At 38.5% G+C, this 23,511-nt stretch overlaps 1 protein-coding gene across 7 annotated transcripts in view; it reads left to right on the top strand.

The window, feature by feature from the left end:
- Positions 1 to 23,511, top strand: part of cdh12 (cadherin 12) — an 868,710-nt gene that overhangs the window by 773,640 nt on the left and 71,559 nt on the right. For 6 of the 7 annotated variants that reach the window (XM_008114209.3, XM_008114208.3, XM_062977609.1 and 3 more), the window contains one exon: positions 17,554 to 17,673. The exons of the other annotated variant lie outside the window; for it this stretch is intronic. In XM_008114209.3, the coding sequence (XP_008112416.1) occupies positions 17,554 to 17,673 (120 nt within the window). The remainder of the gene's footprint in view (positions 1 to 17,553; positions 17,674 to 23,511) is intronic. 7 annotated transcript variants of the gene reach the window in all.

The following is a 23,511-nucleotide window of genomic DNA, read 5'->3' as shown; positions in this document are numbered from 1 at the left end:
AGGGGAGATTGGAAATCGGCCGATAGTTATCCAATTGAGTGGGGTCCAGTGATGGCTTTTTCAACAGCGGTTTTATCAGCTGCATATTTTGAAAACAAATGGAAACAATATGTGAGCTCTTATAAATCATTGAGAGGACGGAATCTCAGTGCATGTCTCAGGAATCTTCTACAGTGACATGTAATGTGAGCTGATCTGAGGCCCTGGATTGTCCCCATATGATGTCCTTACAGGGACTCCCTAGCTACTTTGGAGGTGACAAAGAGTCTCTAGTCTCCAAAGGCAGCAAGCAGAATGTCGTTGCTGTCTTCTGCTGTATCTTCAGTGCTCTAGCTGATGTCAACCAGAGTGGCCACGTGAACGGTAAGGGAGCTGGGAGGGGAAAAGGTCCTCTCATCACGCTCCATCAGTGCCCTAGCTGACCTGGGTCAGAGTGCTCAAGGTATCTGGGGTGTTGCTGCTGGGATAGCTGAGACATGTGGGATGATGGTGAAGACACTGAGACTGGTTCCAGTGTAACTTAGTAACCATCCCTGCTAACTTAGTAACTGTTGTGAATGAGCCTTCTGGGGTCAATGATACTAGTGATAATAGCAGGAAGAGAAGAAAGACTCCTCGGGAGCAAGACTCATTTGAGGAGTTAAAGAGAAAGAGGCTTAAAGAGATATTTGAGGAATCAACTGATGAGGATTCATTTGAGGGTTTTGAAGGGGATGAGGGGCTTGAAATGGATGTTGGGGATGTGGCACGGGCTGAAGAGGATGGCATGGGGTAGATACGCGCTCCAGAGCATTGTAATGGGGAGATTGGGCTCACTGGTGATGGGGACGATGAGGAAACGTGGGTTCCTTCAGGATCAGACACAAGGTGGTCTAATTGGAGGAGTGGGGATAGTTCCACAGCTGTGGGGAGGTCTGGGTGTCGGCAGGGTGGTTTCAGCTCAGATGAGGAATGGGAACAACCTGTGGGAAGGGCAGTGCCCAGCTCAAGTTCTGAAGATGAATTGTAAATAAATTGTGGGCATTTGGCCATTGGACCCTTGCGTGTGGCAAGGTGGTTGTTGGGCGCCATTGGGTTTTGTGTTCGTGTTCCTGAAGACTGGCTTGAGACTGTGCAACCAACGTAAGTTTATTCTGGGTTACTTCTAGGATGGGGGTTGGAACTGTGTGGGTTTTCTTTAGACTGCATTGTGATTACTGTCTGCATTAGTTCGCCTCCGTTGTTTTGGCTACTTGTGTCAACCCATTGATGAGGACCTTGCTGTGACGACCTCATCTTGGACCTTGGACTGGACATCGTTTTGGCATTATTCTTTGCTCCCTATTCTGGCTTGGCTTCGTTCTCAATCCTGTAACTATTCTCCGTTACTGACCGCTGGCTTCGTTCCTGACCTTGAAGTAATGCTCCGCTCCCAATTCCGGCTTGACTCCTGGTTCTGCAGTTACGCTCTGTCACGGGTCCTTGGCTTGGCTTCTGACCCTGCACTAAATCTTTGCTCTTACTTACTTGTTTTTGGCACCAGGTTGTTTGTGCTGCTTCTGGTGGCAAAGTTCAGCCCGGTTTGGGATGCTGTTTGTTTTGAATCTTTGAACTCTGTTTTGTACCCAGTTGGGATTCTGTTTATTTTGGTTCCTTGGGAACTCGGCCCGTAGTTTGTTTTGCCGTCTCCATTTTGTCCTGCAATTTTGAACTGAATCTAAGCAGTTTTGTTTTAATCTGGATTATATCTCTAGATAATCCTAATTATTTTCCAGTTTGATTTTTTGGAGTTTTTTCAGTTTAAATGTCTGTTTCACACTGACGTTTAAGTGTCGCAAACTCTTGTGTTTGTTTTAAGAGCTTTTTTGAGTTGTTTATACAATAAACTGTATTTTCATCCATTGGCTGGCGTCTGACCTTGACAGTAACCATCCCTGCTGTTTTGACAAACCCTACATTAGGCAAAATTCCATAACTTTAGAGGCGGATCCAATCTGAATGACCAGCATAGAAAAACTCAAGGTCATGGGTTTGATCCCAAATTTATCCAAGAAAAAAATTATAAAAAATCCCTTATATTTTTATCAGAATTTTCCTAATCTTACACTTGTAAATCAACACATGTATCAATACTTAATTAACCTTAGACTTTAGATTATTTTTTTAAAAAAACGCTACTGCAATCCTCCTCAGAGAAAGAAACTGAAATTGATATATTTCTCCATCTATCTAGTTCCAAAATAAAATAATTGGAGAATAAGTGGAAGAACATACCTTGCTAGTCTTCAAAATATTGTGAACCACACAGTCAAAGTAGACAACGCTGGGTTAGGGTATAAGATGGCTTGCTATAATACTACTATGATATTCTAATCTACAGCAATCAAATTTCAATTGGAATTAGGACTGAAATCATGGGTTGAGGCTGAAGCCTTCAAGTCCTAACACTGACATACATCATTGACTGCCCCATCAAAATTGAAATTTAGTAAGGTTTTCTTACCTGAATGTTGGATGAAGATTTGTAAGTTCCCCAGAGCATGGGATACTTTATTTTTTAAAACTATAACCCCTGGTATGCTGCATCTAAATTCTGAGAGCTGAAATGATTAAATCTTAGTACATCCAGGCTTTGGACTGTTCCCTATCCTTCAACAACAGGTGAACAGTAGCAGCTCACTATTACACATCATGCAACTTTGGGTGTGGTTTATTTTCTGTTCCATGTTCCAAAGCTATTATAAAATTAGCTCATGTATCACCTTCCAGTATTGCTGTCATTTTAACGTCAGCTGTAATGACTCCACTAATTGAAAAGAATGTTTGTAAAGAGATGTTATGTGATGATGACAGATTTAACTAAAAATATTGTTTGCATTTTAATTAGAAGGTCTGAATTTTTTAGAAAATGGAAGTTTAATTCCATGGCATTTTTTCAAAATTATGTCTTGAGCTTTCAAAGCAACCTTACAGAAAATAATGAAACTCATTACCAGTATGAACATATATTTTATTTATATTTAGAAGATTAAATGAAATTGTGCATCATTAATTTGTTGCTGCCCTAGAATGTTGCAATGAGTTTGTTTGTTTTTTAGAGAGGGGGGGGCATGTCATTGAAATAGAATGGGGGAGCAAGGTAACACTTTTCCATTAATCAGTAAAGCAGAAAAGATAATTTTTTTCAGTTAGTTACATTTTCATCCTTTTCCTTTGGAAAAAGACCTTCAGACATAGAAAAATATTATTACAAATAACTAAATTATACATATCAAAACCTCAACACAACAAATCAGTAATTTACAATATAGAAATAGATACAGATGAACAAGAAAGCAGAACATTCAACAGGCCATTTTGCATTTCCCTCTCCTACTTTCGGTCTCATCCATAAAAGTGGTTCAGTGATTGATTTTATATTTGAAAATAGGAATACAGTATAACATTTGCTGTATTCCATTCAGGTATCACTAGACTCAAGGGAAAGTATTGCATGTAATATAGTCTACATAATTTCAGGCCTTATTCAAAATGGCACTACGTTCAAAGTGGTGTGTGACACTGAAATGTAGAATTGTGCCTTAGTAATGCCTCTCCACTTTTATTTGATATACATCTAGGATAATATTACATGCAGATATAATGTTGCTTCTAGCATTATCACATATCTTTTTAGGGGATGGATAAAGAAAATAACTTGCTTCAGAACCCAATATAGTGCTTCTTATCAGAGGTTTAAAGATGTAAAAAACAAAATTCATTTGTTTAACCTCAGTGAGATGTGTCCACACACATTGAATCTCCTACTATTGGAAAGAGGGGGTACACTATCACAAAAAGTTTTCACTTTGGGTGATTTTATTGTGCCCCCCTCCCAACATGTAAAAAATGTGGTGTTTGTCCAAATATGTGTGTATGTGTTTGTGTGCGTGTGCATGTGTGTGGTGGGGATTTGGTACATTTTTAATGCCACCAAAACCACCCACACTATACAATTATAATCAAGAGTTTTGGTTTACATTCTACTGCTACTATATGTCAATTCTTTATTGTCTTTGGTGCAAGATTTTTAAAAATATATGTGTGTTTTTATCTATGTAATTTTTTGTTTATATTTTATGTTCATATGTTTTTGACTTTCTTGTACCCAGAGATGGGTAATAAAGTATCATCATCATCATCACCATCACCATCACCATCACCATCACCATCACCACCACCACCATCACCACCACTCAGTGAGAAGAAAACTTTTGAAATTCCCTGACTTTGCATATGACAATGAAACTAAGTGTTGATTGTCCATCCTTCAGACTGAAGAGCAAGTTGGGAAAATCCCTCAAATGGACGCTCAAGGCAGAGGCTTCCTTATGTTGTCCAATGCTTTGGATGTTTTACCATTGGCGATAATTGAAATTATAATGATGTTTACAGTGGTGTAAACACCATGGCAGAATTTGGGGCTGGTTTGAAGCAGACCAAAGTTCTGAAGTTTACAAATACTCTTCAAATGTAGCCCATCATAGTATGTGTTACATTTGAGGAGATAAAGGAGGGTAAAAATAAATGCAATAATAATTAATCCAAATGTGTTGTAAGGCATGTACCACTGTGGCCAGATCAAGCACCTGAAGGAATGTGCAGAGTTGGTGCACAAGTTTTAAATGTGAAAAGGCATACTTGGCCACCATAGAAACCTGGGCCTCTAGGTCCAAACACTGAGTCCAGGAGTACCCCCCAAAACTGTGGACTTCCTTCTTCAGAGGGAGTATAACTTAATCCAGCACAGGCTGAATCCCTATTCCCTGATCTGCCCTCTAACTGACCAGAAAGACCTCTGTCTTGTGTGGATTCAGTTACAATTTGTTTTTCCTTATATATTAGTACAAGTTAGAAAAACATTTTCCCATCCACGGTCCATTTATAACATTAAAAATTGGATTCAGGATAGGCAGCAGAGTTTGAAAATCCATTCCTAATTTCCAGAAAAGACCTGGCTATCCATTTGGTGTTATTTTTTTTTGTCAGAATTAGTCATTTCAATTTATGTAACTATGAGAGATCAAACAAGAGTGAATGTCATGTAGTACCTCTACTCTATTGCCTCCAACTTTCCTAATTTAATAAGGATTGTTCTGATAAGTCCAGTTCCAGCTGCTTTTTCAAATGTTCCATCTTTTCCTCCTTCTCCTATTTTCTCCATTTGTCCTCAGCTTACTTCCATTTCTGAGAGATGAGATCAAAATGCAAATGTATTTTACATTCAGAGAGGAGACTTGGGGATGTCTTTTTGTTCTCTTTAGACTCAAACAGAAGCAACTGTCTCTGTTCCTCATTATTAATAACTTTTGTCATCTTGACCACACTCTGATACTGCTTGCCCAGACATGTCCTCGTTTTTATCTTTGAAATGTTGAAGGACATGCTACTTTCTTGCCACATAAGCTTCTATTTTAAAGCTTTCACTCTCTTTCAGTCTGTGTAAGTATTAGTTGTGTATCCTACCTTTTTTGCTTCAATAGGGGCTTTTTTTGGGAGTTTAGTAGAAACAGCTGGAGGAAGAGGAGAGACTGCTTGATTCAGGGATCACCAAGGGAAAGAAATGGTATCTAGACTTTTCCTCAAATGCTGCCCAGAATACTGCAAAGGTGTGAGATTCTGAATACTTTTCTGAATCTACAGGGAGATTGATTAAACTTGTGTTATTGTTAAAAATGTTGTCCCTAAAACATATTGAACAAAATGGAATTTAAATACTTGTAACTATGGGTTAACTCAGGCATGGGCAAATATTTTTGCTTTGGGGTCACATTGCAGACCAGGTTGTCCTCTCAGCATAAGGACAGGGCTGCTTTCCCCATCCTTATGCCGGGAGGAAGGCAAGACCTCCAGCAACTGTTCTGATCCTTCAGACAGTCCGCTTGGCATTATGCGAGATATGCGAGGCATTATGTGAGATAGGCAGCAGCTGAGAGTGCTCTGGAGGGTTCTCAGCCACCACATGCCTTCCTTGAGTTGTCCTCCTGACATAAGGATGGGGTCACTTGCATCGTCATTATGCCGGAAGGAGGGTGAGACACATGGTGGCTGAGAACGTTCCAGGGGGCTCTCAGCTGCTGTGTGCCTTCCTCCCCCATCTTTTTGACATAAAGATACAGCAGACCAGCATGTCCTTATGCCAAAAAGATGGGGAAAATGAGGAGGGTCTGGGGTAAGCATCTAGGGGGTCTAGGGGGCCACATCTGGCCTCCGAGCCTTAGTTTGCCCATGCCTGAGTTAACTTCACTTGGAAATACTGACATCTATCTAAACTTAATTTCTGTTGTAGACACAATTTTTGCCACACTGTAAAATTATTTAAGTTTGATACTCCTTTAATCCTACTGATTCATGGGATTTTGTAGTTTGGAATGGCACAAGCCTACAGATTTTGCAAAAATGCAAATATCTCAATTTGACACCACCCTTAAAGTGGTGTCAAATTGAGATAGCTCAACAGTGTAGATATATTACCAGTTTAAATAAATACAGTGAAACGTAACTTTCCAGTTTTGTTTTGTTTCAAAGCTGAACATTGGCATAGGATGCTATGAATGAACATATACTTTTCACTTCATTTTTCTACTTAAACCTTTTGGTTAAGTCTTTTCATAGCATATTTCTATGTAAGTGTTCTTCAAAAGTCTTTTTCAATATATATTGGGTCTATGTGATTTTTTTTGTTCTTATATAACAAAAGAGAATTTTGATTGTCTACTGGCAGGAATTCATAATAAAAGAAAAGAAGGTTATATGATAAGAATCTGAAACTTTGAAACATAAATGTCTTCATATCCTTGGCTCACTGCTGAAAACCAAAATGAAGAATCAAATTATTCTGACAGAGCCTGTCTTTGAATTTAAAAAAAAGAAGAAGAAAAGAAATTACATTCATTTTCAATATTCTATAAGATTATAACAAAAACAAAACTCAAGTTGGCAGACCTTGATAGACGTGTCTCCCAGAACTTAATTATCAAACTGTAGTCAGTATTTTAGGGTTTTTTGTCCTTTTAAAGTAAAACAAACAATGCAGACTAGGATCAACTATTCATACATGTCTAATTATGAAGCCTCATTTTTATTAGTGATTATAAAGAAATGAAGACAAAAGAAGTTGGGGAAAAACAGATAAAATGTGGGTTGGCCACATTTGCTTCAAAGACATATTAAAGAGATTCTCTACAAAATGTAGCTCCCCACACACATCAGAGGGACCTTTCTTGGTTACCCTGTTTACTCCCAATGCTGGCATTTTCCTCATTCTCTGAAACAATGTTTGCAACGCATTACATGAAACCAAGAGTGACAGCTATTTTTAAAAAATGTATTTCTTCTTTATTCTATTTTTAAAGATATATAAATTTTATTTACACACATTAACGACATACTGTGTAAATAGAACACAAAACAATGAACAACTTACAATCACATAATCCCACCACTAAGGCCTGAACAAGTATCCTTTCCTTTGCCATAAATTCATGAGTCAACCAGTAAACAAATGTCATATCTGAAATTCCTGACCAACAAGGTTGTTTCCTCTTATCACTCTCTAAAAGATATTTATTGAAAACTAACCAATATGAATAAAATTCTGATCTATTTTTTTTTTAAAAAATGAAGCAGATTTTAACGTTCAGAAATTGGAATTAATATTTTGGTTTTAATAAAATGCAAACTTTAGCACTCTTACTTTTCTGTAAAGTAACTTCAATTTAACAACTAGATTTGTGAACCAGTTTGAAAGTACACCAGAGGACAAGATCAGGCATACCCATAGCTTAATATGATCTAAAATACAACTCTTAACGATATTTTCACTCATGTTTTGTAGAGAGTACCTTGAAATTATCAGAGGAAGACTGAAATAATTCTCAATTGGCAAACCTCACTCTTTTCTGATTTCGATAAGATTATGTGAGCATGTTCTAACCATATATTGCATTTGTTTTAGAAAGATTATTACAGTATATGATAATTGTAGCAAGAATTGTTTATGCTCAGATATGAAAGGAGCCGGAGCCTCCGGTGGCTCAGTGTGTTAAAGCGCTGAGCTGCTGAACTTGCAGACCGAAAGGTCCCAGGTTCAAACCCGGGGAATGGAGTGAGCGCCCGCTGTTAGCTCCAGCTTCTGCCAACCTAGCAGTTCAAAAACAAGCCAATGTGAGTAGATCAATAGATACCGCTCCGGCAGGAAGGTAAGGGTGCTCCATGCAGTCATGCTGGCCACATGACCTTGGAGGTGTCTACGGACAACGCCGGCTCTTCGGCTTAGAAATGGAGATGAGCACCAACCCCCAGAGTCAGACACAACTGGACTTAACGTCAGGGGAAACCTTTACAATTACCTATAAAAGGAGCCTGTTATCCCTATGCAAGAAGAATGGCTGACAAAAATCTTCAAGCTCGCAGAGTATAGTCATTAAGGAGAAATCTTTGATTATCTTCCAGAAAAAAAATGAATTTATTAGCTTTTCACATCAACAATGAGGACAAATGTCAACTGTATTATTTATAAATTAGAAGGGTGTTAACAAAAGGAGAAGTATGGTCATATCATCTGAAATGCATAGAATAATAAAGGATAAAAATGATGAACTAGTGAGTTTGATGTTCATAGTATTGTTTCTTTCTTAGTTTAGTTTGAGTGCATTGTGTTTTGTTTGTATTTTTAATGCAGATTTGTACTGAAGTTACTTGTGGTATTTAAAATGCCATGATGTGGTTTTAACAAAACTTAACAAACTTGTTTAAATAAAAAAAGAAAGCAAATAGAACCCTAGAATTTCTGAAGATGTTAAAAATATTTAATTTTCTCTAGTGTTGAAGCATCCAGTGTACTTCTGGGGGACTTGGGTGAAGGATAACAGTGCCATAAAATGATGGAGAATATTACTAGATTTTTTTAACATGGGAAAAGCTGTCTTGGACTGGTCTTTCTAGTCCAGAATTACATGCACACTGTACCTAATCTGATAAATATGAAAAAGCCACAAGCAGAATGTGAGCCTTCCTGCTTTTGTTCCTTAGCAACTGATATCAGAAGCATTCTGCCTCAGATAATTCATATGGGGTCATCACTAAGAGTCACTGATGGTGTTTTTTGTCCATAAGGACAAGAGAAAGACAAATATTGGAAATTACAGTAGCAAATGTGTCTTCAGTAGATTTTGGCTCAAGTCAGGGGAAAAGTGAAAAACAAGCTAAGTATAGTTTCCTCAGTTCAGAATTCTACAAGGAAAATAGCACCATCTGGTGATAAACAGCATTGCTGATGATATAAACTTCTGGAAATGCTACTGCTTTCATGTAGAACCTCTGAAGTTCATAAACAGTGTGTTCCTTGTGATGTACAATGCCCATTTTCATGAAATAAGAATTTACAAGCAGTACAAAAATTCTTAAACACAAAGGTAAGGAGTGTTGATATCATGGATAACAATCTGAAAATGAGGATAGAATTTTTTTTTAGTAGATTACAGATCTTTTTGTTCAGCAAATATTCACTTTCTTTTGCCATAGTATGGACAATGAACTGATTTATCTGTGTCTGAGTGGGGTTGAAATAACGTTTTAACATTGCATCAGTCCCATAGTCGACATTCCGCTGCTTCATCTATGTTTGAATCATGATAGATCTTATACTGAAATTCCATCACTTGCTGAATGCTTGCTTGCATAGCCAGGTTTTAAGTTTCTTCCTGAACACTGGGAGGGAGGGGGCTGATCTAATCTCACTGGGGAAGGGGGTTCCACAGTTGAGGGGCCACCACTGAGAAGGCCCTGTCTCTCATTCTCGGCAGACAGGCCCTGTCTCTCATCCTCGGCAGATCTTAACTCAAACTGGTTCATAAAGGGAGATATGTTCAGACAGGTAAGCAGGTAATGCCCCCAAGTTTCAGAACATTTTGCTCATCCACTGCTGGATGAATGCCTTCAGTACCACTCAAGGGTGAGATTGCCATAACAATTCTCAAGCCGAATCCTTTCATATGGACCCAACCCTCAGGTTTCCATAAAGGAAAACTCAATATTTGGGGCAGATAAATTTATCCACTTCTAAAATAATGTACGTGAAGCCAATCGCACCTAAAGAACAAATATATGATGAAGAAGTCCAAGATACTGTAAAAACAACATCAAGAAAGAGATAAAAATCTCATAGGCACTTGACCATAGGAGGGAGGGGAAGTGAACATTTGCTCCATACATCATAAGTCAGAAATGCCTTGAAGATGCACAACAGACAATACCGAAAACTTTAGAATTGATCAAACTAAGGGAGAGATAATGGGAGATATCCAAAACTCAAAGTGGCTATAAATACTATATCCAGGTGGAAAACCTGATTGAAGCCTTCAATATCAACATCTAGATTTTGTTCCCTAACATGTCTTACTAGCAGCATCCAAGTCATCCAGTTGCCTGGAATTGGGAGAAAGAGCATTTCTTGTACTCTCCACATAATGCTGAAAAAATAAGCCTCTGACAGCTTTGGCAGGGATAACCTTCCCTCCTCCACACCCCCTACCTCCAGAGCACAAACAAGAAACCACATTAAATAGGGGTTCTGTGATGGAAAGCTAGACAACCAAAATTGTTTTTACTTAAGAAGTATCCCAGAAAAGTCAGAATAGTATCCAAATACATGCTATGTATAAACTTAGGAAGTGTGAATCACATTGGTTTACCTAAAGATGCTGACCAAACATAATTTTTGAAACTCCTCACTCAGCATGCAATCATTATGTACTTCAAATGACCCATTTAGGCTCAATTTCTGGAACAACTCTAGTTAGAAGGTATTGTGTGCATTTCGTAATACACATGGCATTCTCACACCAGCAGTTAATTAAACCATTTAGAAGTGTCACCTTACTTGTTATGTATGGCTCATTTGGAAAGGAATTCTATATCCTCCGTATCTTGGTTTTCTTTGACCTCTTTTAAAGATCAACGAAAACCACTGCTGAGTCTTGTAATTCCACTTACATATAGAAGTTTCACATATGAGAAATGTAGTTTGTTGGAAACTTTACCTGTTAAGAGTGGTGATCATAACATTTCGGCAAATTTCCCTTCAAACGTTTTGTCATTTTGACATCTGAGTGCAATGTGTTACACTATGTCAAAATCTTTTCTCCACATGCTAAGCATATGGAGGCAGTGTGGTCATTCAAGTGTGTGTTTATATTCAAATAGGTTTTACATGGCTGCACTCTTGTTCTGCCTGGCATTCGAATGATAGCACCAGTTCAGAAAGACAAGCAGCTGATGGTTATGAATGGCATTATAGCAGCCTAACTTCATTAATGTTCAAATGCCAGGCATCAGTCTTTCTCTTCTCACCTTTCAAACTAAGTGTGACAATCCTTCCAACGCTGCACAGAATTCTGTTGAAACATTTTCTTTGAAGCTGCTGCTTCCTTTCAGATTGGGTGGCAGGAGGATAATTTTTCCTCCTTTCCAGCTCTCTTATAATGAAGGCACAAATATAGTAATCTAAACATAGTACATATTGCAGTTAGATCTGTAACTGGAATAGAGTTCATCTGGTTTTTACTATTCTATCTAGAATGGCAGTGAACCAGGTTGTTCAACCTGCTGCATAGCAAAAAGGCAGCTGTCACCATGGCACTGCCAAGAAAGTCATATTGAGATGTCTGAATGTAAAAGTTCCAAATACGAGCTCAATTTGAATTCCAGAGGGCTAGCTTGAAGCGTTATATACTTCTCTTTAATATTACTTTGGGATCATAGCTCATTTCCTACACAGACTATCAAACAGTTTATCACCACTCAATTACGTATGGTCAAATATCCCTTACTATATGATTGTGTGATGCAAATAACTGTCTCCACAACCAAAAATGTATATTAAAAATCAGTCATCATCACATCAAGGTGACAGGTTTTACACTGGATTTCATCCTGATGGTGTTAGGTTATTATTGTTTCTAACAGGTGAGAACCTTTTAAAAATAAGATTTTCTCAACTATATACTAAAGCAGTATAGTTCTGTAGGGTTTCACTTCACTAAATGACTTTTCTGAAAATATTTTGTTACTATATTCTAGCTTCACCAGTAGTTATTTTCTTAAGATGTCTTTGTGTCTTTTAATAATTATATTTGGAGAAACTTTGGAAGACTATAAAACTGGGATGAAGACAGAAATATTGTATTTAAGCCTTTGGCTGCTTAATGGCTCTGGCAGAAAGGTCTATTAATGTGATGAATTTTTTATTTTCATTATTTGTTTTTTAAGGTGTGGGAGAGTGTGCCCCAGTTTCTCCTACTATGATTGGAGGGTATAGGAGCTACTGTGGATGATATAGTACTCATCTCTACTCCCTCATGATCTAAAACAGATCCTCCTTGTCACCATGACTTGATCCTGAAAAGCAGACGTGCTGACAGATATATGCATGCAACAGTTGCAGTGGTTAGTATGAGTGCCTAAGCTTAACAACACACTAGACTTGTGCATAGATCCTTTTTAGCCGTTTTACTTTGGCCAAACTAGCTTCTTCGGTTCTATGGCAAGGGCCCAGCCATCACATTTTCCCGTTCATAATGGAACCATGTGGCAGCCGATCACGGCTTTTCTTGTCCTATTCGGCATTACAGTTGTGTCCTAACTTCACTGTACTTTTTGGCTTGGCTTCTTGTTTGGCCTCTCTCTTGAATCTTTTTGATATTACATTATTTTCTTGATTTTTTTATTTAGTGGACTGTCTGAGAGTTGGGAACTTGCGGGTTGGGAGGGTGATGTCTTTTATATACATTTTGGGTATAGCCTATTAGCTGTATTTTGTGTGACCTTGTTTTCTTCAGATAAATAACTCCAGTAAATGTTAGGCTGGCCAAGGAACTATGTAAACTTCTAGAGAGTCTTGTAAATACATAAATAATCAACAGTACTCATCTATATTAAAAATAAAAGTAAGAAAAACTAACATGGAATATTTATAAATATGTACATAATTTATATCAAATACAAATTAAGAAAATGCATGAGCATGCAGTTTGTTATGTGGGATTCCATTCAGCCTTCTTTATTTACTCTTTTTAAAAGAAAAATCAAATCAGCCTTGATTCATCATGACAGATGAGTATAAAACAAGTGATTGTTGGTGTTCTTAAAAATAATTTTGAAAACAATGTGTGTGTGTGTTTATGGGCCCAACTACATGGGCTATGAATGGTGATGGTGATTGAGAGTTGTTTGCATGGCCAGCCACTGAGCTGACTTGAGGGTGGCACGTGTTAACACTGCATTCTTCTGAGCCAGCTCAGTAGATTATGATGCTGATGATGGTGATGATGATTATTATTATTTTTATTTTATTTTATTTATATCCCACTTTTTCTCTCTATACGGAGACTCAAAACGGGTCACAACAAATGCACAAATATTAAAACAGTATTAAACAATATTAATACGTACACAATTCAGATTAAAACCATTTGTTGCTGTTGTTGTTGTTTCTGACTATTCATGGCCTCATGGAGCAGTCCATGACAGAGCTCCCTGTTGGCCGGCACCGCCCCCAGTTCCTTCAAGGTCAAGCCATCCATCCATCTTGCCCTTGGTCGGCCTCTCTTCCTTTTTCCTTCCATTTTCCCCAGCATCGTGATCTTTTCCAAGCTTTCCTGTCTCCTCATGATGTAGTCAAAATACTTCATCTTTGCCTCTAATATCCTTCCCTCCAGTGAGCAGCCAGGCATTATTTCCTGGACTATGAACTGGTTGGATCTTCTTGCGGTCCAAGGCACTCTCAGGATTTTCCTCCAGCACCAAAGTTGAAAAGCGTCTATCTTCCTTTGCTCAGCCTTCCTTATGGTCCGGCTCTCGCATCCATAGGTTACTATGGGAAATACCATTGCTTTAACTATGGGGACCTTTGTTGCCAGTGTGATGTTTCTGCTTTTCACTATTTTATCGAGGTTGGCCATTGCTCTCCTCCCAAGAAGTAAACATTTTCTGATTTTCCGGCTGCAGTCTGCATCTGCAGTGATCTTCGTGCCTAAAAATATAAAGTCTGTCACTGCCTCAACGTTTTCTCCCTCTATTTGCCAGTTATCAGTCAGTCTGGCTGCCATAATCTTGGTTTTCTTGACGTTTAACTGCAATCCAGCTTTTGCACTTTCTTCTTTCACCTTGGTGATAAGGCTCCTCAGCTCCTCCTCACTTTCAACCATCAGAGTGGTATCATTTGCATACCAAAGGTTGTTAATGTTTCTTACAGCAATTTTAACTCCAGCCTTGGATTCATAAAGCCCCACATGTCACATGATGTGTTCTGTGTACAAGTTAAATTGGTAGGGTGAAAACCATACAAGTGTATAAAATCACATCACAAAAGGACAGTAGTGTTTAGTGGTCTTAAACACCTTCATCTTTAAAAGCTTATCTGAATAAAAAGGTTTTAGGCTGCTGCAGGGAGTTCCAGAGTCTCTTTGTAACAACAACAACAACAACAACAACAACAAGAGCAACCAGAGGGACCATCCAGTCCTACTCAATTCTGCCACACAAGTAAGACCTCGCAGATCATGGTGGAAGAAACAGTTGGGCTCTCTAGGCCTCTTGCTTTGAGGATGCCCTATTGGCCACACAGTGGCAGTGGGGCACTCCTCAGGCGGCATGCTTCATAGGCAGGGGGAGCAAGGTGGCAGGGGTGCTTGTCTAGTTCTCATAATGGTGGTGATTATGACCTACTAAGGATGATGATAATAATGAGTTCTTAACACTCCTTATGGCTCAAGATGGGGAACAATGTCAGAATAAAGCAGAACAACACAGTGGATACACAAAGTTGGTTAAAATAATATAAAGCAATAAATGTTAAAAACAAAATTCATATTTTAAAATGAAAAAGTCATCTAGATGGGCTTGCCAGAAGGAGCATTGCTTATATAACAATCAAGACTGATAGTGAACATTTTGGCTTACTATTGTGAAGGGATATACTAGCCATCCTCTGGATCCCGTAAACCAACTCCCTGGCTAGATTAATAAATCAGGGTGGGCAAATGTGAAGAAGACTTTTGTTTTATTTTACCACTGATATACTGTATCCATAACCCCAAACTGCTCTAATTGAAACTAATCTCACAAAATTTGATAAGATCATTCAGGGCTTATTTCAAAACTTGTGTCACTGTCCCTGTGAAAGCGTCATCTGATCCACAAGGTAACGAAAAAAATCATATCTATTAGTCCCTACGTAAAGGGCAAGTCCCATTTTACTCAGTAGGAACTACATTTCAGTAATTATGGCTAGCACTGTAAACAACTGAAGGCAAACAAAATCTCATTTGTAAATTTAGATCTTGAGCATTAGGAAGCACAGAGAGAAACTGACTTGTGATGTATGTGTTCATTTAGTTCAGTATTATTACACATGGAAAGGGGAACTTCTGGCCTATGAGTCAGATGCTGTTTCCACATCCAGCCTGCAATCTTCATCTGTCCTTATCTGATTTGCATAACATATTGCTTTTGCATGGAATATGAGCTGGATTTTACACAAGGTTTTACACAAAATAGGAAGTTTGCATTTGGCATTCCCATTCGGGTTTCAATTTTGCTTCATAACTTTCACTACTGATTTTCAAAAATTCATTGACTTTTTATATGTGTGTGCTTCCAAACATCAATTTCACTGCTAAATGGACCTATACAGGAAAAGGTCTTTGCCCACCTCAAGCATTTTAGTTTAGCATGTATAAGACATCTATGCAGATAATATCTTAACCTGCCATTCTTCATCAATCATAGTGAAGAATGGCTGTGCTATTTATGTAAAGACTGACACATGAAGGTAAGAGGAGAGATATATTCACAACACTTTCAAGACTGCAGAACAATAAATGAGAATATTCTTCCTTTTTTAAAGCTGAAATATTGATGGAGTATGCAAACATATATTACCAGGGACAGTCCAGACACAAATGTAACATTAAGAAACAAAGGTCCTCCCTAGGTCAACTCCTTTTTCCTAGCATTACTCATTGGAATCAGCTTTAGAAGTAAATCTTCTAAACATATTGCTGGTAATAGTTCCTCCTTCACACACACACAGACAAAACCATAGGTAGTGTCAGCACATATCTTTTTATGTATGTCCCATATACTCTCACAGTCATAAGCCTTTGCTAAAACTGCCAGTGACAGGTCAGGAAAATGCATTTGGAGTCTTTAAAGCCTTCCTGATGTGAATTCCAATACAGTAAAGCCTAAATCTCTTCTGTCATATGTTCAAGGGGGGGGGGGGGGTGGCAAAGAAAAGGTGAGGGCAAGGCAAATGAATGGTGATTGATTTTGCTGGAATAGAGAAATAAGGATAGGTCATTTTTCAGAAAAGGTGACAGATTGCTATATTTGGCAATATTACTGTTGCAAGTATTACATTTTTAGAGCAATCACTCGAGAGAGAGAGAGGAAGGGAGGGAGGGAGAGAAGGATCCTCAGATTTTCACCTTTGAAGAGGACACTTAATACAGAGTTGCTCTCATTTTATAGTAGGAAGGTGTCAAAAGTGTACAAGTGAACAATATTAGGGGTCCTGAATATTTCTTCTTACAATGCACACAAAATAATTGAACACAAGGTTTCCCCATTTGTTAAGAGTGTGGTGTCATGAGCAGATCAGAGCTGGGTTCAAATTCATATTCTAGATGTCACATTTATACTCCCAAACCATTCTCTTGTAGACTTGTTCAATTGAAATTGGGACGAACTGTTCCCTTGCATCATATATCAACCCCAAACAATCCAACTCTTCCATCCAAGCAAAGATTGTTGGGAGATGGGAAGGGCTCTTTAGTTGCTAGCAGTTTTGTGAGTTAAAATGCATCAGGATCAGGTGATGATGAACTTCTTGGATGATGAAGAACTTGGTTTATATCAAAAACATTCAATTTAAAGCCACTGAGAAATCACCTGAGATGTAGATTGTTGGCCCTTTGTTTTAATATTTAGCACCGTAGTGCTGAGATAGAAATCATGTGGCTATAAACTAGCGTATGCTTAGCATATTCAAATCCCCAAAACATTGCTGGCGAACATGTGCCAGCTACAGATATTATCAGTCAGCAATACCAATATAGCCCTTCGAGCCAATTGTTTTGGTTGGTGGGAGTTTTAATTCAATACCTTCTGAAGGATCGCAAATTTACCAACCCTACCCCAAAGTAAGGAACATCAAGAAACTATAATGAGCTATATTCTGAGCAGACATGATTTATCCATGTGAATTCTGTGCCTTCATTATCCACCAGCAATCCATCATTTTGTATCTTAGTCGAGAGATCGGAGAGAAAAAATCATGGAGTCCACTCTTTGTTGTTAAATGTATGTTTGCCACCTTGAGATTTCCAATGACAAAAAGGTAGACGGTGGCTATAATCAGTACATTATACTTTATCTTTAAAAACTAGATATGCGAGAATGAAGCCATATAATAAACAATAAATATATGCTAAATTCAGCTGTTTTGTTTTTCTGTATCTAATCTTCTCTTAGGGGCATATGTGCTGCAGGTCAAAGCAACAGATGCTGATGACCCAACATATGGAAACAGTGCCAGAGTGGTTTACAGTATTCTTCAGGGACAGCCATATTTCTCCATTGATCCCAAGACAGGTAATGAACATACTGTCAGCGAAAATGTTATTGCTTTCCACTTTTTCAAATATCAAGCTGATTAGATACCCACCTGGACAATCTTTGTCTGATCAGAGAAAAGAAAGTGACATTTATAAATGTGATGCTTGCAGATGGAAAAACAGCAGGTAGCCCCCTTTTTGTATTAGTGTGAGTACTGACTTACTCTGCCTACAGGCACTGTTCCATATGGAAAACCATGGAAATTACTCCCAGGTGGTTGTAGCACAGTTGTGCTAATTTTAACCCCATCTTAAATTATTAAAAAAAAACAACTATAAAGCCAACTCCTACCCCAAAACATTTTGAGAAAAGGGGTGTTGCAATGGCTGAATATCACATGAGTATCACATTGCACAAATAATTTGTCAGTCTGAACAGTGCCTGTGGAATTCTGATTTATACTCCCAAATGCATTTATTAGCTTGGCCAATTGAATGGAACACTCTGTATATCACTGACAGTGCTTTATAGCAAATAAGAGATGGCAACTATTTGTTAGAGACTCTGGTGACTCTAATTGAAATCCTAAACATGTGTAATTTCTTATAGGTTTCATAGGGGGAAATTGAAATGATCCATTTCTTCTTGTTATCTGCCCCCCCCAAATGCCCATAAATTGGATTCCCTGTGGAAATACTTTTATCCAAGATACATGATATTTTTTTAAACGCTATCTGTAATATATTAGCCTAGGGAGTGCAGTTATAGCATTTTAGAGACACAGAGAAAGAGACACATACAGAGAGAGATGGAGACTGAGATAAGTAATTATGGTAATGGTGAATTCTTAGTGTAGTCAATAAATATTGAGGTTGACTCATTAGTCACAAATCATGGGGAGTTAGTTCGTTTGTGTGGATCTGGGGCTATTTTTGTATTTTTAAACTGAAGGAGTACATTTTAATGTTCTAATTTCACTGCATTTTTAATCTATTAAATTGATACAATCTTTCTTCAGATAGATTCTTGAAGGGTAGCAATTGTGTGGAAGTCTGAACTGTATAAAATGCACAAGAATCATTTGGGACTCCTAGAATGTATGCTGTCCAATTAGGTTTACATATGGAAGTTTATTTATGCTGAAATATCCTGGCTATTTAATGAAACTGGAAGCATACCACACTACACACACTGTCTCACACATTCACTTCTTTAGGTTGGTAGTAGGATCAGAGGGTAGGAAGTAATTATCAATACCAGACTGCTATTTGGAGCTCAGTAGTTATGAGCATTCAGTGGGAAGATGATTCATAAACAGCCATAAATGCTCATGGGACAAGAGGACAGTTCCAGTAATTACAAACTTTGTCCATTCTGTATTCCGAAATGCCATTCTTGCTTCTGTTTTTAATAATTCAGTGACTTAACCAAAATGTTCCACACTAAATGCTGTCAATTGTGTGTCTTGAATGCAATATAGGAAGGGCTGTCTGACAGCCACCCTTTTGCAAATGGAATTCTTTCTCTCTAGTAAGTCACTGCTTGAATGTCAAATGGAGTATTAAAGGACCTTACTTCCTGGCTAATCAATGAATAAAGGTAGAAACAGCATAATACTGTCAGCACGGGCTCTCTTGAGGTCATGTCCTTTGTCAAAATCACCCTATTTTTAACAAAAGATCACATCACATGTGTGAATCAGTGGCTCTGTTTTTGACATTAGAATGATTTTCCCCACCACCAGGGGCTGAGAGTTAAAAACCACCTTCTTTCAATGTTATTCTTTAATTAGATCTTGCTGACAATGGAAAGGCATGAAAGTGCAGTGTGTGTGTTATGTATTACCGCATTTCACCAATTCTAATGGATGCTTTCCCTAAAAAAGATCAAGGCTAAAAAACAGGAGTGCATCTTAGAATTGCCAGTATCTTAGATTCATGGTCCTTGTTGTTCTTAAAAGAGGATCAAGAGTGACAGCGGTGACTGAGAGAGTGGGAGGGAGGCCAGCGGGGAGCAAGCGAAGATCCCTAAAGCTTCACCCAACTTTCCCAGCTCATTTCCCCTTTCATTCTGCTACTTAGCTCCCAATCTCTCAGATAAAGTTGGGTGAAGCTTTAGGGATCTTCGCTTGCTCCCCGCTGGCCTCCCTCCCACTCTCTCAGTCACCGCTGTCACTCTTGATCCTCTTTTAAGAACAACAAGGACCATGAATCTAAGATACTGGCAATCCTAAGAAAGGTTTCCCCTTTCCTTTGCTGCCTTATTCCCATCCCAATTTCTCAGCAGGTTTTCCCCTTTTCCTTCCCTATCATACTACCAATCTCTCAGTAAGTTTTCCCCCTTTGCCTCACTACCTTTCTCCCAATCTCTCAGTTAGAGGAATGAGTAAATAAGTGAGTGAGTGTTTAGTCTTTAACATACCAACTGATCGAGCCTATCATTTATTACCTTGCTGGATGCTAGAAGAGTTAACCACTTGTAACTTTATACCATGCAGTTATTTGTGCAGAAATAGGCTAGATTTGATGGATAAAGAGTTGGCATTGGAGTGGTCTTCCAGGATTCCATCCCATTGACCAGATGCCCTATCCTACAGTATTTTGCGCTTGAATTATGTACCTGAAGATGCATGGTTGGGATGAATTTAGAGGTTTACTGCCCACTTAGCTTATCTGAGCTTTCTGGAATGGTCTCGGAATTATATTGGAGCACTTTGAATTGAGACTGGAATCCTATTGGCAGCCAGTGGAGCTTCTTTAGTAAAGGCATCATCCACTCCTTATAACTAGCTCCAGTTAGTAACCTGGCTGTTGACCTTTACACTAGTTGCAGTTTCCAGGCCGTCTTCAAAGGAAACCCCACATAGAGTGCATTGTAGTAATCCAATTGAATAATAGTAGGGTTTTGGAGGGGGAGTCTAGAGGGCAATAAAAAGAGGGGTGGGGAGAGAAAGGGCCTATGCTCCAGGAGGATGCTGCTTCTGTTGTTTCCTGCATCTCAGAACTTTAATTTCCCTGCATTTCTCAGGAGGAGGAAAGTGGAGGAGGCGTGAAGCAGCATGGCACCACAGAACCCCTTACTATCACCCTCAGTGCCCTACTTGAGAACCCCTGTTCTAGGGAACTTCAATTTCTAAGCTGAGACTGTCCAGTAGGGAATGGTTCATAATTTCATGTCTATCATCAAATAATGTGTTTGATGTTATTTATGCTGCCAGGCACATATTTGGCCCCATTTTGGTGGGGAAATGTTGATCCAGTAGTGGAGGATTTGTCTATGATTGTGGTGGGTTTTAGACTTGCTGGGACTCAGAACCCCTACAGGAGTGGGATACCGATTAATAGGATCCACCCCAGGATGATTATGGATCTGGACAGTCTCAGTCATCTCCTCTATGTCTTGGGCCTTAGTTTTCTCCCCATGTCATCTATATATAGAAGTGAAAATATTTATGTATTGTTTGTTTGTGTGTATGAATGCATTTTTGAGAATAGTGCTCACATCCGGAGAACCTTGTAATGGCCAACAATAATGGGTCTGGATCAAAATTGGCACCCGTCATGAACTACTAAAAATGCTGATGGGGTTTGGGAGGAGGTTGATAGTCCACCAACACCCAGAGGTCTGTGTGATGAAGTTGGGCCAAACTTTGTACTCACATCTATCTTGACCTTAAAATATTGGTGGGGATTCAGGGTGATTTGCAGAGGATAATAAGACAACCATGCCAATCTCACTGATGATGGATCTGGACCAAACCCAGCATGACCATCTTGAAGTACTGGCAGGGTGTGTGCATGGGGGGGGGAGGGGTGTTGACCAGGAAGATGGGAGTTGTAGTTCACCCATATCTAGAGAGCACTATGAAACCCTACTGACAATGCATCTAAACCATTCTTGGTACACATTCCTATCATGACCATCTTAAAGGGTAATCCAGTTGAAGTCTGGCCAAAATAGAATAAAGTGTTACTATTACTTCTCTTGTTGTAGACATTATAATGGCACAGTCTAGAATTGCATTTTTAGCAGTCCTATCATGTTCATGATAACATGACTCATGTTTGCTTGTTTGCTGTCTGTACATTTTTAGATTCTAAGGTTCAGGTTTCAGTTTTATTTAAAAATCTCTATGGATGAAGCTTTCATATATATGGCTCATGATACACTTTGACAGGGTGAAGATAAAAAATAAAGCTTAATGGATTCTCTTTTTCTTCAGGGTTATTTGTTCTGGTTAAGTACTTCTGGCAGGGCACATGAACACCTGTTTTTGAAGAGGCTGCTTCTCATTTTATTAAGCTTTAATGGAAACAAAAAGAATGAAAGTACTTTCAGACACTATTATTTGCTTGTTTTTCTTTTTAAAGAAAAACTAATCACAATATGTTGATTCTTTAGAATCATAGAATTATAGAATTATAGAATCATAGAATCGTAGAGTTAGAAGAGACCTCACAGGCCATCCAGTCCAACCCCCTGCAAGAAGCAGAAAAATCACATTCAAAGCACCCCCGACAGATGGCCATCCAGCCTCTGCTTAAAAGCCTCCAAAGAAGGACCTCCACCACACTCCGGGGCAGAGAGTTCCACTGACAAACAGCTCTCACAGTGAGGAAGTTCTTCCTAATGTTCAGGTGAAATCTCTTTTCTTTTAATGGGATAACAGTTTTTTTTCTCCCTTGCATATAGGAACATTAGCAAAAACTGAACCATATTTAAAACTACATGATTTTTTAAAAATATAATATATAATAGTATAGTCAAGGTTGTGATACTTTTCGCATAGAAAATAAGAGTGTTTCAAAATGATGGATTTAATTTCAAAGCAGTATATTTCACAATGGAAACATATTACAATTACACAAAATATAATGAGTTATCAAATTATCAAGTTGTATTTAACATTTAGAACTTTAAAATACCTCTGCAAATGATAACTGAAGCAAGAATTGTTGAAGCCCAGAGATGGAAGGAGCCAAGAGAAATAGCTGGTGAAGATTTGTGAACTGAGTATGCTGATTAAGGAGAAATCTTTGACCCACTTTAAGGAAGTTTAATGTCTGCTTATTTCTTTTTCACAACAATGAGAGCATTTGATGATGATGATGATGATGATGATGATGATGATGATTTACTTTATTTACATCCCACCTTTCTCCCAAGGGGACTCAAGGTAGTCAATAATCACATACTTTGATAAATTTTAAACAAAGTGAATACAAAAAAAGAGAGAGAGAGAATTAAATAGCAGGGTTGTCCATGGATTTCATTTCTCCCATTTCATCCTTTTCCTGCGGTATCTTCGGTACTTTGGGAGCACGTAGTGGTAAGGGCTCTCCTGGTACAAAAACCCTCCCGATATGAAAACAAGCAAGAGGCAATCTCGGTTCCCCCTCCCCTATTTGGCATCACAGTTGAATATTATTTTGATTTTCCTTTATTTTCCTGATTATTTTTATTTAGTGGGACTGACTGGGAGTTGGGGAACTGAAGGACATTGTGTGGGGTGTGTTTGGGGGCTTGGAGACAGAGATTCGCCCTTTTATCTTCTTTTTTTCCTTCCCTTCCTCTTCTTCAGAAAACATTTCTAAAAGATAATAATAATTATTAATATTAGCAATCTCAGCAAACAAAAAGAGAAGCCTATCTCTTCTTTAGAGGAGAGGTAGAAAAGCAAAACTGGCAAGCAGAAAAAAGATTGCAGGGGCAGAAAACAGGATTTTTAAGGTAGTCCAGGGAGAATAGCTCTACTGAGTTATAGGTCAAAAGCTCTTCCTTCCCTGCTCCTCCTTTAAATGCCTCTTGGAAAGCAGCTTGGCATGCTGGCTGGTGCTGTTGAGAGAAAGCATGTTCACCTGCCTCTCCTACAGC

Source organism: Anolis carolinensis, chromosome 4 (assembly GCF_035594765.1).
Source record: "Anolis carolinensis isolate JA03-04 chromosome 4, rAnoCar3.1.pri, whole genome shotgun sequence".
In the NCBI taxonomy this organism is placed as follows: domain Eukaryota; kingdom Metazoa; phylum Chordata; class Lepidosauria; order Squamata; family Dactyloidae; genus Anolis; species Anolis carolinensis.
The sequence above is the reverse complement of the archived record's forward strand: the minus strand, read 5'-3'. Positions and strand labels throughout refer to the sequence as shown.